We start from the raw sequence: 13,683 nt of genomic DNA on the forward strand, positions 1-13,683 counted from the left end.
TAAATACTAGTACCTCTGATTTGATCGTCTTACATTGTACCTACGGTGAACCTAAGGAATACACACACATTATTTGCCAGTGAAAGTTAGAAAAATACAAACCGAAAATCAAGATGCAATACACGTGGATCCCGGATGGATGTCCATATGTTATTTGCTCTTTTCAAAATGAACTAAAACTCATCTAAAAGGGGGATGCCAACATGAAATAGTAAACTCGCTTTTCTGAATAAACGAAAAGGGTTCTGTAGGAAGGGTAGCTGTTGAAGTCAGTCTCAGTGTCTGCTAACTCTTGGCTCAGCTCTGATGCCACCATTGATGCTTAACCTGAATATACCCAAGCATGTGTTTTTTCCTCTAGGTCTTCACTTTCTGATCTACTCACATGTGAGGATGAAGTGAACTGATGCTGAAGTCAGTTAACACAGTGCTGAGTGACAGGGCAGCAGCCCACACACAATGATTAATTTATGTTCACCCAAAGTTAGGACTTGATAGGCTGAAGGGCCAGAGGATCTCATATGAGAGTCTTTTTAAAAGGCTTATGAGCCTTCTGTTAGATCACTGTCATCTCATTTAGCTTTTCCCAGTAGGCTGGCATGTCTTTGGAAGTGAATAGTATTTAGGCCACACATTATGGTTCATGTCACTAGATTAGCTTGGTTGCACTTCCTGGGTCATTTTGCAGAGAGTTGGGAAGCTTAAGTTGTTGTGCTGTACAGATAGAACTGTTCTTGGTGTCTAATGCTTTCTAAGTAAAACTGTTATATTTACAGCCAAGCCAGTTAGTAAGTCCTGGGTTCCAGTCAGCACATTTTCCTTGTTAACAGTGACTTGAAACCTAAAGAACTAAAGTATACAGTGTTAAAGTATATCATATATTGGTTCCTAAGAAGTTAAAATTAGCCCTTAGATTTAAGCTTTTTTATGTAATTACATTGAAGGTATGACAATGTGATTGTAGTTTTCCTAGTGGAGTACATACACCTTGGTCTCAGACCTTCAGGTAGAGTTGGCAAGTGTAGAAAGTTGGGACCTTAGATGTTCACCAGCTAAACATGCAGAAGCTCGGTGCCTAGGGTAACCTCACACATGCTGGCCGCTGGTATTCTGCATCATAAAATGATTGGTACTTAGGACATGTTAGAGTATTAGCAGAGGGTTTTATAGCTTCTGAGGGCACTGGGCGTAGGCTCAGGAGCCAGCCCCTGCTCTTACTCTGTGACCGGTGTCTTGACCCCTCAGCTTCGGAGTGTGGATAACAGTAGTGCCTACGTCAGAGGTAAACCTTAGGGATTAAATGTGTGGATTCAGTTCCATGTCCCTAATGTGAATGCAGTTTTGGATTTGGAGTTTTTCACATTTAAGAACGAATGTAGTTTAAATACCCTAGGGGTTCCAGAAAGCATTCTGTAATTAAACACATTTCTGTTTCTAGAATGAAATTTATGCATCGATACAGATTGGGTAAATATCATAAATATACTTGCATTTAATCAGGTTAAACTTGTTGTCAAATAAATTATGGAGAAAATTGTTTTTAGACCCTCATCATAGAAATATGAATATATACTTATTTATATATGATATATATATATATATATATATATTATATATATATATATATATACCTGGTTAGACACTTGGAGCAGTAACGACAAACAAGCACTTACTAAGCAATGGTAATTATTACTATTATTATTTCAACAGATACTAATTGACAGGACAAGGAGGAACAGTGTTTTTTTTTTTTCTAATTTAAATTTTCACTTAAATTATTCAAACATTCTTTTTCTTTCATAACCTGCCCACACACTCCTCTTTGAAACCATATCTACTTTGCATGGCTCAGACTTGACCTGGCAGGAATGTCCTGTTACTGCTGACTCCCAAGGGGAACCTTTAGCCCTGAGTGATTGGCGCTCTTCTAAGTTAACATGGACCAGAGCCATGACATTTGCAGAGCTCCATTTGTAATTGAATTCTTGTGGTTTCTATTGTTCTTTTATGTAGAGATTATTCTGTCATCTTCACTTTTGAATACTTATTATTAATTTTTGTATCTTGCTATCTTGAAATTTGGGGAAGGCATCAGCACATAGACGATTTTTAAAAATATTTCTTGAGCATTCTTTCTGCATAATAGTCGTCTCCATAATTTCCATACTCATGTCCAGATCAGCGCCGGATCACCCTTCTGATCTTCCAGTGCTTTGAATACATGTGCAAATCAGTTGTATGCATACATTTATACATATTTATAAAGGAAACATTTAAGTTGAAACAGTACAAAACTTAATAATCCACACATAGACATATCTGATATATCAGACCTCTAGAAGAGGAATCTTTGAGTTTAGCAACAATGGATGCTCTCAAGTGAAAAGTTTGCTGGACCAGACTGGATGATGCCCTTTCAATATCAGAAGGGAAGTGGGTCATATCCCCAGTTTGCTTTAGTAGTCCTATCTCTTATTTGGTTAATGCTGCTAGGTTGTACTGTTTGCCCGTTTAACCCAGTTGCTCTCTTAAACTATCCTTTATGGATTCATTTAAACTCTTAAAAACACTTTAAGACATTATCTCAGTTATTTAATACATTTTTCTCTATTTCCCTGAATCGTTTTAAATAGAAAAATATTCTTGTACCCTCAAACTTTCCATCTTTAAGATAAATTTCTAAGATGTTGACTTGCTAGAGGTAACAAATTTGATGGAGTTTGACCATAAAAGCAGCCTTTTCAAAAATGCCTTAGCAAGTATCTGTAAAAGAGAAGAAGGGCTGGGGAGGGGGGCGGTGGTGTACGCCTTTAGTCCCAGCACTTGGGAGGCAAACACAGGTGGGACAGGGGAGGCAGGTGGATCTCAGTGAGTTCAAGGCCAACCTGGTCTACAAAGGGAGTTCCAGGACAGCCAGGGCTGTAACACAGAGAAACCCTGTGTCAAAAGAAAAGAAGACACTCGCCCTGCTTTACTTAGAATAATGCCAAGAATTTGAAATTCAGTCTCTCATAGGCTCCCTCCCTCTGCCCCCTCCTCCCAGATTGCAAGTTTCACTGTGTGACTGTCAAACTTTTACTGTCTGTCACCTTTGGCATTAGGAGACACTTTCCTGGAGAGAGCTGTTGATGGTTGATTCTGAACCCTTTCCAGGCTCCTTCTTTGCCTGTCTGCCCTTCTCCTAAGCCATGGCTCACCAAATTGATGTGTGGACAGAGGTCGGCTGAAAACTGACCTCTGCTTTTTGAAAACCTTGAAGATGAGGATATTGAAAAAGTCTCAACAATACATCCAGAAGCTTCTTATGGACTTAATCTCATTTTTAAATCAGTGTTATTGTGTCAACTATTGGGATCTCAGGGGAAGCAACCAGAGAATTGAGAAGTTGGTGACTAGTAATGAATTTCTCCTCCCAGCCCAATAAGTGATGTTCCCGGAAGGAAGACCAGTGCTTCTAGGTAGCATTTCACTTTTAGTTCACACTTTCTGCCCATGAGTTGATTGCTCACTTCTTTTCTGCTATCTTGTAATATCTAGTTCTGCACAGTCTAATCCCATGCACTAGCCACATGATCATTTAAGTTTAAATGTAACGAAATGGCTTTAGTTCATTGGTCAGGTGAACTACATTCTCAGTGTTCCTACCAACATGCCTCTAGTAGAGCCATATAGGACAGAGTAGACATACACAATTTCTATTGCTACGGAAAGTTATGGAAAGAGTAAAAGACTTGATTTCTAGGCCCTTGGGCCCACAATGTTAAAGGTATACATTCTCTCTGTCTAGCATTGTAGCCCTAGAAGATTGACCCCTTCCCTGTTAGCATGTCTGTTGGTGTTTGGGCTTGTACAGGCAGCCATGTTGATGAGACTACAGGAACCAAACACTGCTGAGAATGGGAGAATGGCTTCTCCCTAGGGTAGCGCTCCCAAATTGGATATCTAATACCAAGACATCAGCCTTGAAATCATATCCATACAAGTAGCATTATACAGACTGAGCAGGTTATATTTCAGAAGCCGTATAGTACATCCCTTTCAAAGAGACCCATTAACATGAACCATTAATTTCTTCCTCTTCCTCTCAGCCGTCCCTCTTGTCTTCCATCAGTCAGTCTTTCTGTTGGATGTGACTTTGTGTGGTGCCCATAAGCAGGTTCAGAAACCCCTATGCTCATTCTCCACGTTAGTATTTCCAGAGAGTCGTATATACCCGCCTTGTCTGCACTTTTTGACGTTTACTCCTCAGCCTTCCCAGCCTGATTCTCTCTTCATATGTGACACACCCATAAAACAGTTCTCACTCATCAGGTCGCCATCAGTAGCCTCACTGGCCAACCTACACAGCCTCACTGCTGTCTCTGACTCAGCAGCCTCAGAAGGGCTTTTTTCTGCCTGGTTAGTCTGTCATCACTCCCCACCTGTCCCCACCTGTCCGTCAGTCAGAACAATGATATCCTCCTCCTGGTTTCTTCTTTCAACTCAGGCTTTGGTTATTGTTATTATTGTTATTATTAGTAGTAGTTTTTCAAGACAGGGTTCCTTGTGTAACAGTCCTGGCTGTCCTGGAACTCACTCTGTAGACCAGGCTGGCCTTAAACTCCAAGAGATCTACCTGCCTCTGCCTCCCAAGTGCTGGGACTAAAGGCATGTGCCACCACCGCCCACCTAGAGCTTTGGTTATTGTACAGCTCCTTGACGTTTCCAAAGGTGTACCTTCTCTACACCAGGCCGTCTCTGAAGTCCATATCGGAGCCCAGCATATGCCCCACATCTCCCTAGCTTATCCTTCTCCTATTCTAGAATGAGGACTTCCAATTCTAATGGACATGGCCACATTTTTCTACAGATTTCCTTGTAGGGAACAATATCTATACCAATGCTTCTAGCCATAACTTTTACTTTTCTTTTTAAATGTGTGCATGCATGCATATATGTGAGCAATAGAGACCAAAGGCTGAGTGGGGTGCCTTGGTTTTTGAGGCAGGGTATCACTGAATGCAGAACTTAGGAGCTGGCTAGACTGGCTGGGCACAACAAGCTCCAGTGACCTCTGTTCCCACTCTGCCAGCATCAGGGTTACAAGTGCATGCTACCAAGCTCAGCTTTTTCTTAGATGCTGAGGATCCAAATTCAGGTTCTTAGGATCGCATGGCAGATACTTAGCCACTGCCCCCACCAGCTCCACCTTTGCACTGATCCTCCCTTGCGTAGCCGGTTGCTCGTCTTAGCATACCTACTTGATCACTGTTTTCCTGCCTTTGCCTTGTTTCCAAATTATCCCTCCCCATATCATGTGTTCACTTTCTGTTTGACCTCAAATATTTACTAGTATATTGGCACTGTTACTTCCCATCTCTCTATTCTTTATTCATGCTGTTGCCGGGTAGATTTCCTAGTGGCCATATTAAGAAAACCCCACAAAACACCTACATATATATATTGTCAACTATCACCAGTATATATTTCTGAATAAATTATATATAACCAGGGTTCAAAATCAAAAATCAGCAAGAGCTTTTGTTCCAGCCAGGTATTGGTGCCGCCTTTAATGCCAGCACTCGGGAGGCAGAGGCAGGCGGATCTCTGAGTTCGAGGCCAGCCTGGTCTCCAGAGTGAGTGCCAGGATAGGCTCCAAAGCTACACAGAGAAACCCTGTCTCGAAAAAAAACTAAATAAAAAGCTTTTGTTCCTCTTGTGCCCTTTTCTTTCTTAGACACTGTCTTAGAAAAGGCAGTGATTTTTTTAAAGACAAAGTTTAATGCATATAGAAGCATATGTTATATGTATGAATTTCCCTTTTTCTGTAAACTGGTATCCTGTGAAGTATGCACTTTTGTATCGTCTCTCTGTTCCTGACTCTGCAGACAGACTTCATCTTGGTGATCTCTCTATAAAGAGCTTCTTGTCCTTTGCACAGCTCCCTGGGATTCCTCTCTGAGTACCTGCCTTATTCACTGAGCCAGTCCCCTCCTAAGACAGACATTTAAATCATTCCCATGCCTTCACCGTCCCACCTCTATAAGGGATAATTCACAAGTCATTTTGCTCCATTGCAAGTATATATGCTCACTTGTGAGCAAAACGGTTTTTGATATTTAATTCTCACGTTTAAAAAATGTTCCAGTTAGCTTTCAAAGTAGCAGGTGAGCTTTGTGACATTTTTCCTGATTCTTAGTTTTAGCTGACTCTTCTCCTGATTCCATCCTCTGCCCTCTCCCAAGCTCTCAGACCTCCAGTAGCTCCCCTTTCTTTTTACAGTGTTCTGTTACCATTCCTACCTTCCCACTGGATGCCTTTTTGCTTTCTCTTCTCATGGACCTCTGGCTTCAACACACATGCATCTCCACATAGATAAACATTTGAAAATGAGAAGCTAGGAGCCTTTATTTACTCATATTTGACCAGCTACAGTTCTGGCTGCTTGGACACTGCTTCATGGCAGTCTTACTTAGTCCAGACCACTGTCTTGGCAGTCAATCTATTGATGCCCTGTCAGCTCAGCAGGAAATGTGGCAACTCGGTCCATGAAACCAGTCAGTGAGCACAGCTAACACCTTTCCTGTGGGACTTGTTTTCTCTCGGGTTGGTTCTGCTGACTACTCCCCTGGATTCAGTCCCCACTATGTCCACCCGTGTACCCCAGGTCCACCCTTCACATGCCTACTTTGCACAAAACGCCTTCCCTCAACCTTTGCCTCTTATAACTCCGCTGCATCCATTCAGCCATGTAGCATCCAGGCATTGCCACTGATTTTTTGTCCTGCTAAAAAGTAACCTTCCTTTTCCTGAGTACTCTCACAGAGCGTATTTACTTATTTTTATGCCTTATGTTGCATTATAGTATTACTATAATTCTTCTAACTTCTCTGCTAGTTAATAATGCCTCAAACACAGGGGTGTGGCCTTGTTTTGGAATCTCATTTCTCAAATCTCTTCGCTCTCATGCATATCCTAATGGCAGAAAAGGAACAGCATTGCTCCTGTTGTCTGACATGAACTAGTTTCAGTGAGAAAACTGCCTCGGTGTGCACATTCTAGCTATGTTTTCACGTAAGAGTGCCCTTTCACTTTCTCCTGGGGATGTATTTGGGACTAGGTTGTCTTTGAGTTGTGCCCACCTCCATGACCATGCTTTCTTCTTTCTGTGTTAGGTTTTTGAAGAACCTTCCATCAGCCTTTTTGCCCTGGAGCACTGTGAGGGACGAGAGTTACTTCTTGAAGATGCTGTGAATTCTGTTTTGAACAAGGACCTCCACTTCTACACCCAGTCTGTATGGATAAAGAGTGGATTGTGAGTAGGGGAGAGAGGCTCAGTCTGGGTTAGCCATTGATTATAAGGCTGCTTGGCTGCTGCTTACCCACCACTGCTCCGTTAGCCTGCTGGTGCTCCTGTTCCTCTTGATACAGTAGAAGCTTCTGTTTAAATAAGAGGAGATGGAGCCATGCCCAGGACATGATGGCATGTAGTGATCGGGGACAGGAACCCTTTGGGGAGGAGGGCCAGTACCCGGAGAGCATTGGTCATAAAGCATTTCCACCAGTTAGCTTTCCTTACTTGAACTCACTGCCCTATCAAGGGAAATTTCATGCAATCTTCCATTTGACTGTGAATAGCATTGCCTGTGTAAGAAGGCAAGTGACTATTTAAAAGACTTAATATGGTTTGATTTTACTTTGACCTTGACAGCTTGTTTGTCCAAAAGCAGTCCCTACTGGAATGCTCGTTTTCGTATGGACCACACTGGTTGATGCAGCCCACCTCCCAAAATTTCTGTTCCTAGTCAGAGTGGAGCCAGCTTGCACAGACCCTGTGTGTTTACATTTTGAGAAACTATCTTTTAAAAGCACTGTTATTAATGTACATATTAGGTAGTACTTGAGCATCTGTGTTTAACAGAGTCTGTGGCGAGGCCTGTAGTTGAAGCTTTGTTTCCTGGGAAATCTCCCTCTCTGTCCATTCCTGAGAGTATGACACAGAAGCCAGCTCCTGTTCCTGAACTGCTGATATTTTGTTTGTTTGTTTTTTGTTTTTCGAGACAGGGTTTCTCTGTGTAGCTTTGAAGCCTATCCTGGCACTTGCTCTGGAGACCAGGCTGGCCTCAAACTCACAGATATCCACCTGCCTCTGCCTCCCGAGTGCTGGGATTAAAGGCATGCACCACCAATGCCCTGCAACTGCTGGTATTTTCAACCAAAACTCAACTATGAAAACATGCCTAGCTGTTGATAGTTAATATAAAAATGGCTTTATTGCTAGTGGCTTTTAAATGGTGTGGTAATTAACTCTTTAAATATATGGGGTAATTAATAAAAGAAGATAAATTGAAAATTAAGTCAACTGTTACAAAATGGCTCTTACCATAATTCATACATATAACAATTTAAATTTTCTTCTGAAAAGTATTGTACATGGTTTGCCCTTATTAAAATTAATTGGTTTACTGTCCTAGCATAGGACTCCAGAATATTACTTGCCAGTTAACCAGTACCACTTGAGTTGCATTTCAAAACCCTCTATAGGATTTTCACACTTTTTTTTTCTTACATATCTAAGTTATTTGACATACTGCTGGAGTTTTCACCTTCCTGTTTTTACTCCTTTCTAGAAAATGTGTGCAGTTGCACCTTGACACTCTTTATTCTTGGTTGCTTTTTCTCTCTCTGCTACTCACAATTCTCCACAACAGAACGGCTGAACAGATTCAAGCGCAGTGGATCTGTTTAAAGGCCTTCCTGGAGATCATTTCATGCCCAGTCACCTACTCCATGGCAAGTTGTGCACTGCTGCATCTAGGATCCATGATGGCAATGAGATCCCACATACTTTTTCCATTTGTGGGATTCATGTGTTAAAAGCTGGAGAGGTGGCTTAGCGTGTGTGTCATTGTGCCTTGCCTTTGCACGTGGATGATTGGATTTGTGCAGGCAGTAGTAACACGTCAGTGGAAGGCTGTCTACCCCCACTGTCTGAGCATGCACATAATTTGCCCAAGGCTGATCTGAGTTGTGGGAAAAGGGACTTCTTCATACGGAAGTCAGTTTGAGTCAGGACTCTAATTAATTCAGACTTTCTTAGTCCTTCCCTCCTGTGTAGGGTCTTTTCTTGTACTAACCAATGCTCCTGTGTAAGATAAAGAACTTTTCCTCTGTAAAACTAAAGGACAGGAGCTACTGCTACAGCAGCAATGGCTTCCTGTCACTGTACCAAATGCCAGAGGCGGCAGGTAGAAAAGATTTGTTCTTCCGGTTTTAGTCTGAGATCAGCAGGCAGATGCTTCAGGCCTCTGGTAGCATACCAGGAAGGATAGGAATGTGAGTTGGGGGAAAAAAACAAAACAACAAAAGAAAAACCCCACATCCATGAGCCAAGAAGCAAAAGGAAGGGACCAGGGTAACAATGCCCCTTCAAGAACCTCCCACCAGGTGCCGCATCCTGAAGGTTCAACTACATCCCAGGTAGTTGTAGACTATATACTGTCACATAGGACCTTAGGGGACACTGGTCCACACAAGCCTTGAGAAAACCTTTTTCAGGGAACGCTGCCCTCGCCCCACCATACACAGGCATACGTCCCTGCTACTGGTGCTCTGCACCTCATCTCCTGGGTTACCCACTGATTAAACATTGTACAACACATACTGCCCCACCAGAGGCCCATGTCTGAAGCAAGCCTTATCCTCCACACTTTGTTTAAAGTGTCTCAGAGACCTTGAGTCTCCCTGTAAATTGTGGGTTCTTCTGGCAGTCCTAGTGTTTAGTTACACAGTTTGGCAACTCCGTGAACACAGGGCTCAGCAAACTGTTCTGTCAAGAGCCAGAGAATGCTTTCAGTTTGTGGGTCTCCTGTCTCACACTTAGGAAGCTGTTGTGGTGGTGCAAAAGCCAAGCTGGGAAGAAATGGACATGACTGTACACCAGTAATGTCCTGGTTCTCACCCAAGGCACTGACCACTTTTACACAACCAAGATTAGACACAACAGTGTTAGGGAAGACTTGCAAAGGAGCCATCTTTGAAAAAGAGTAAAAGGGGAATTTCTGTGGGTAGTTCTTGGTGGCCTTGGGAAGTTGTGGACAGACATGTAAATGTCTAGAGAAGTATCAGCTACCTGGAGAAGCTCTGAAGCACATGTGACAATCTACGGAAGGAAGACTGTTTTCATTCTAAGTAATGGTGGGAGGCCAAGATACATATTTCAGTGTTATAAAGTGCTTTGAGACTTGCTATGTCAAAGAAATAGAAAGCCGGATGGTGGTGGTACATTCCTTTAACCCCAGCACTTGGGAGGCAGGGGCAGGCAGATCTGTGAGTTTGAGACCAGCATGGTCTATAGAGCGAGTTCCAGGAGACAATGACAGAGAATTTCATAGTTGGGAAACTCATTCATTTTGGAAGTGCAGGAGGCCAACATTTCATTCTGACTCCAGATGTGGTGGCTATCTATCCTCAAGAAAAATCGTTGATAATTTACTTAAATCTGCAGACCCTGAAGCTGTATAGCATAATGGCCTAACAGTTGTTCTCAGTAAGAGACCTTTTGCTGTTTGCAGTGTCCCACGTTTTTCTTTTTTGCTTTCCTGCAGATGGATAGCTTATGAAGGATCCAATTTCTTGGGAAGGCAAATCCTCCTTATGCCTAATGAAATCCCTAACTGGACAGCATTTAGTGGGTGGAAAACGATTGGTTCTGTCCGTCCTATGAAGCAGGTATGAAGTAGAGAACTGACAGATAACTCGATTTTTCTGGCAAAAATGTCATAACATAAACCACAGTATATGAAATATTCACAGTATTTGAAATATTGACCTTGGTTACTTGTATAACCAAGGGGGACTTTATATTCTTAGCCAGTTCATGAAGCTTTAAGGTCAATATTGGGTTTTAGTATTGAATCCAGAGTGCCATTAGCCATATTCTTTTCACAAAAGTTAAAATAGAATAAAAATAAATTCTGTGGTAAAAAGAAAATGGGGAAAATATCTGTAATATTTTTAGTTTTACTTTCTTTGCATTTGGATTATTTACTTATGTAACTGTCAGGTTGAATCCTGGCAATTTAATTAAAGTAGTATTTATCACACACCCACTGCTTGGCAGTCTTACCAAGTTCCAAAGCTTCCTACTGAGCCAGGATCAATCTGTGTTCCTTGTGGGATCGGACTCCTCCTTGCTTCCTCCCTCATCTGCTCACTCACATGTTTAAAGACTTCGAATGGTTATTTTTACAAGACACTGCATATAGTTGATAACCACTGGGCTCATATCACCTCTGTGGGAAACCACTTTGAGGAGTTGCAATGCCTATTTCACCTGTTGCTCTGTCACAATGGTGAGAAACCAAGGGCTCAGAACTGTTTGTTCTAAAGGAATGAATGAATGTATGTCATCTGTCCCCTAGCTGTAGTTGTGGGTTAAACATATTTGATCCTCAACACCCACATCAAAAGACAGGCATGATGGTACACATAGCTAATTCCATCACAAGGGAAGTGGGGGCAGGAGGAGCTCCTGGCCAGCTTTCCTCCAACAGTTGTCAAGTTCCAGGCAAGTGAAACACCGTCTCACCATACTAATGTTGCCCTCTGACCTCCACATATATGCACACATACATACTTGTGAGCCCCCAACACCACACAAAGCTGTAGTATAAATCAAAACAATGCATGATTATCAAAAGCCACAGGCAGTGTGTGGCACCAGGAAGTGAAGTAGTACATGTAGACCTGGTGAAGTCTCCACGTCAGGCCAGATGTGTAACAGGTAACATGACTCTTGTCTCCATTCTCTTTACAACACTGCTTAACTGATTCTGACAGTCTTTAGGTAGGAATCATCACTGGAAAACCAAGTGGTTTGACAAAAGCAACCCAAATGTTAGAATCAAGATGTGAACCCAGATCTTTTCTGTGTAAGTTCTTAAGTACCTGGAATCTTTCAAAATAAGATCACCATTTGCCAAGCTCTACCTTGCATTCCAAGCAGTGAGCACTATGTCTAGTAGATACTGGTGCTGATTTGCCAACCTCAGTGTCCTATAATTAACCAAATTGTTGTTTATTTTTGTTTTGCCATCTCCTTCAAAACACTCTTAGAGTCTGTGACTTCAAATCATAGCTGTTTACAAGCAATGTGATTTTGATTGGTCACTTCATTTCTTAGTGCCTCTGGTCCCTCACTGGTGAAGCTACTGTTGTCATTGTGAATATTCAGTAGCATATAGATACACATTGAACTTACATCAACATCACTTTGAAAGCACACTGTTTCTGTGTTCCTTGAGAGCCAGAGCAGTCTGTTGAAGGACACTAAAACAGTAGTGGTCTCTTGGTATATAATGGTAGGATGCTCCTCAGTCCCAGTCTGTGGGGTAATGGATAATTCAACTAAATAGCCACAGGGAAAAAGCAAGTTAGGCCTTTAAAGACCACCTAGTATTAACCCTATGTTCCAAAAAAATGTAGCAGCTAGTGTAGTACTATGCTCCTGCTTTAGCTTCCCGCACTGAGTTCTGACCAAAGGCCTCATGCATGGTAAGCCTCTACCATTGAATTATATCCTCAATCATCTCATTTTTAAATGGCTTCTCTAATGGACAAGGAAAACAATTTCCATGGTTCAGGGTCCCATAAGAAAGAATGCCTAGAATAACCTCTTAATTTTACAAACAAGCCTTTTTTTGCATAATTTGAATTAAAATATAATTTTCACACTTCCTCTCCTTACAACCTTTTCCACTCCCCACCCCACTTTCTCACTCCCTCTTGAATTCGTGGTCTTTTTCTTTTGCTACACACACACACATACTCACTTAGCATGTCTTTTAGTATTGTCGTTGCTGTATTTTTCTGTGATGGTCTCCATCTGTTGCAAAGAGAAGCTTCTTTTGACAAGGGATGAGAGCCACACTTCTGTTTGTTCACATATTTAGAATGCAGTTAGGATTGTGCTGGCTTAGTATTCTTAAATTCCATGACCTCCCTGGGTCTGGCTAGCTTTCCAGCACCAGGCAAGGTTTCCCTCTTGCTGAGTGTCCAATTAGAAAGCAGTCTGTTACAGCTATGCTCACCACTATGGTACCTTTAGGAATATCTGGCTGTGCTGGTTAATGTGTTTCATAGACATCACAGCTGGGTAGGTCTATCAATTGCTTACTTCCCTTGGCAGCTTGCATAGCATCTTCTGGTACTCTGAAAGCTGTACTCAGGGAGGAAGGTTTCAGGTAAAACCCAGTTCAGATTTTCTAAGTTCTATGTCCAAAGTACATGGTGTCTTCAGAAACAGAACTTATTTGAAACTTTCAAATTCTTGGTATTAATCTCAAAATAATCTTTAGGTTATTTTCCCCATTGTTTAGTTGGGCCACAGCTTTGAAACTCAACAAAAGAATTCAGTTTTTGAAAACAGTAGTTTAGTAGTTTTTTACTTTGGCCCAGATATTGGGACTGCTGCAGTTCATATCCTTGTTGAGGAACCAGGGAATAATTAAAACGTGATCTCCTTGAGGCTGGGAATCCAAAAGTCACTAAGATACTTACAATGCTTTTCAGTAATTTTAAGTGTAATTACAAAGGAGTCAGACTACAAATGGTAATAAGGGTAATTAGTACCTTGCTTGGTCTAATTGATTAAAACTATGATGTTTAGTCCTAAGGTAATTGGAGTTCTGTCAGCTGTGAAGG

General features: G+C 41.8%; 2 protein-coding genes across 3 annotated transcripts in view; one reads left to right on the forward strand and one right to left on the reverse strand.

Annotated features, from left to right (window-relative positions):
• Crybg3 (crystallin beta-gamma domain containing 3) overlaps positions 1-13,683 on the forward strand; it is a 104,163-nt gene that overhangs the window by 85,771 nt on the left and 4,709 nt on the right. The window contains exons 18-19 of one of the 2 annotated variants that reach the window (XM_027412443.2): positions 7,155-7,294; positions 10,587-10,710. In XM_027412443.2, the coding sequence (XP_027268244.1) occupies positions 7,155-7,294; positions 10,587-10,710 (264 nt within the window). The remainder of the gene's footprint in view (positions 1-7,154; positions 7,295-10,586; positions 10,711-13,683) is intronic. The other variant, XM_035444432.1, reaches the window with a different exon arrangement.
• The window catches only part of Riox2 (ribosomal oxygenase 2), a 29,131-nt gene continuing 22,569 nt past the window's right edge, over positions 7,122-13,683 (reverse strand). Inside the window, exons 12-14 of the transcript XR_004769873.1 lie at positions 12,813-12,912; positions 12,242-12,364; positions 7,122-7,272 (exon numbers count right to left, since the gene is read on the reverse strand). The gene's annotated coding sequence lies outside the window, so the exon portion shown is untranslated. The remainder of the gene's footprint in view (positions 7,273-12,241; positions 12,365-12,812; positions 12,913-13,683) is intronic.

This window comes from Cricetulus griseus, chromosome 4 (assembly GCF_003668045.3).
Source record: "Cricetulus griseus strain 17A/GY chromosome 4, alternate assembly CriGri-PICRH-1.0, whole genome shotgun sequence".
NCBI lineage: Eukaryota > Metazoa > Chordata > Mammalia > Rodentia > Cricetidae > Cricetulus > Cricetulus griseus.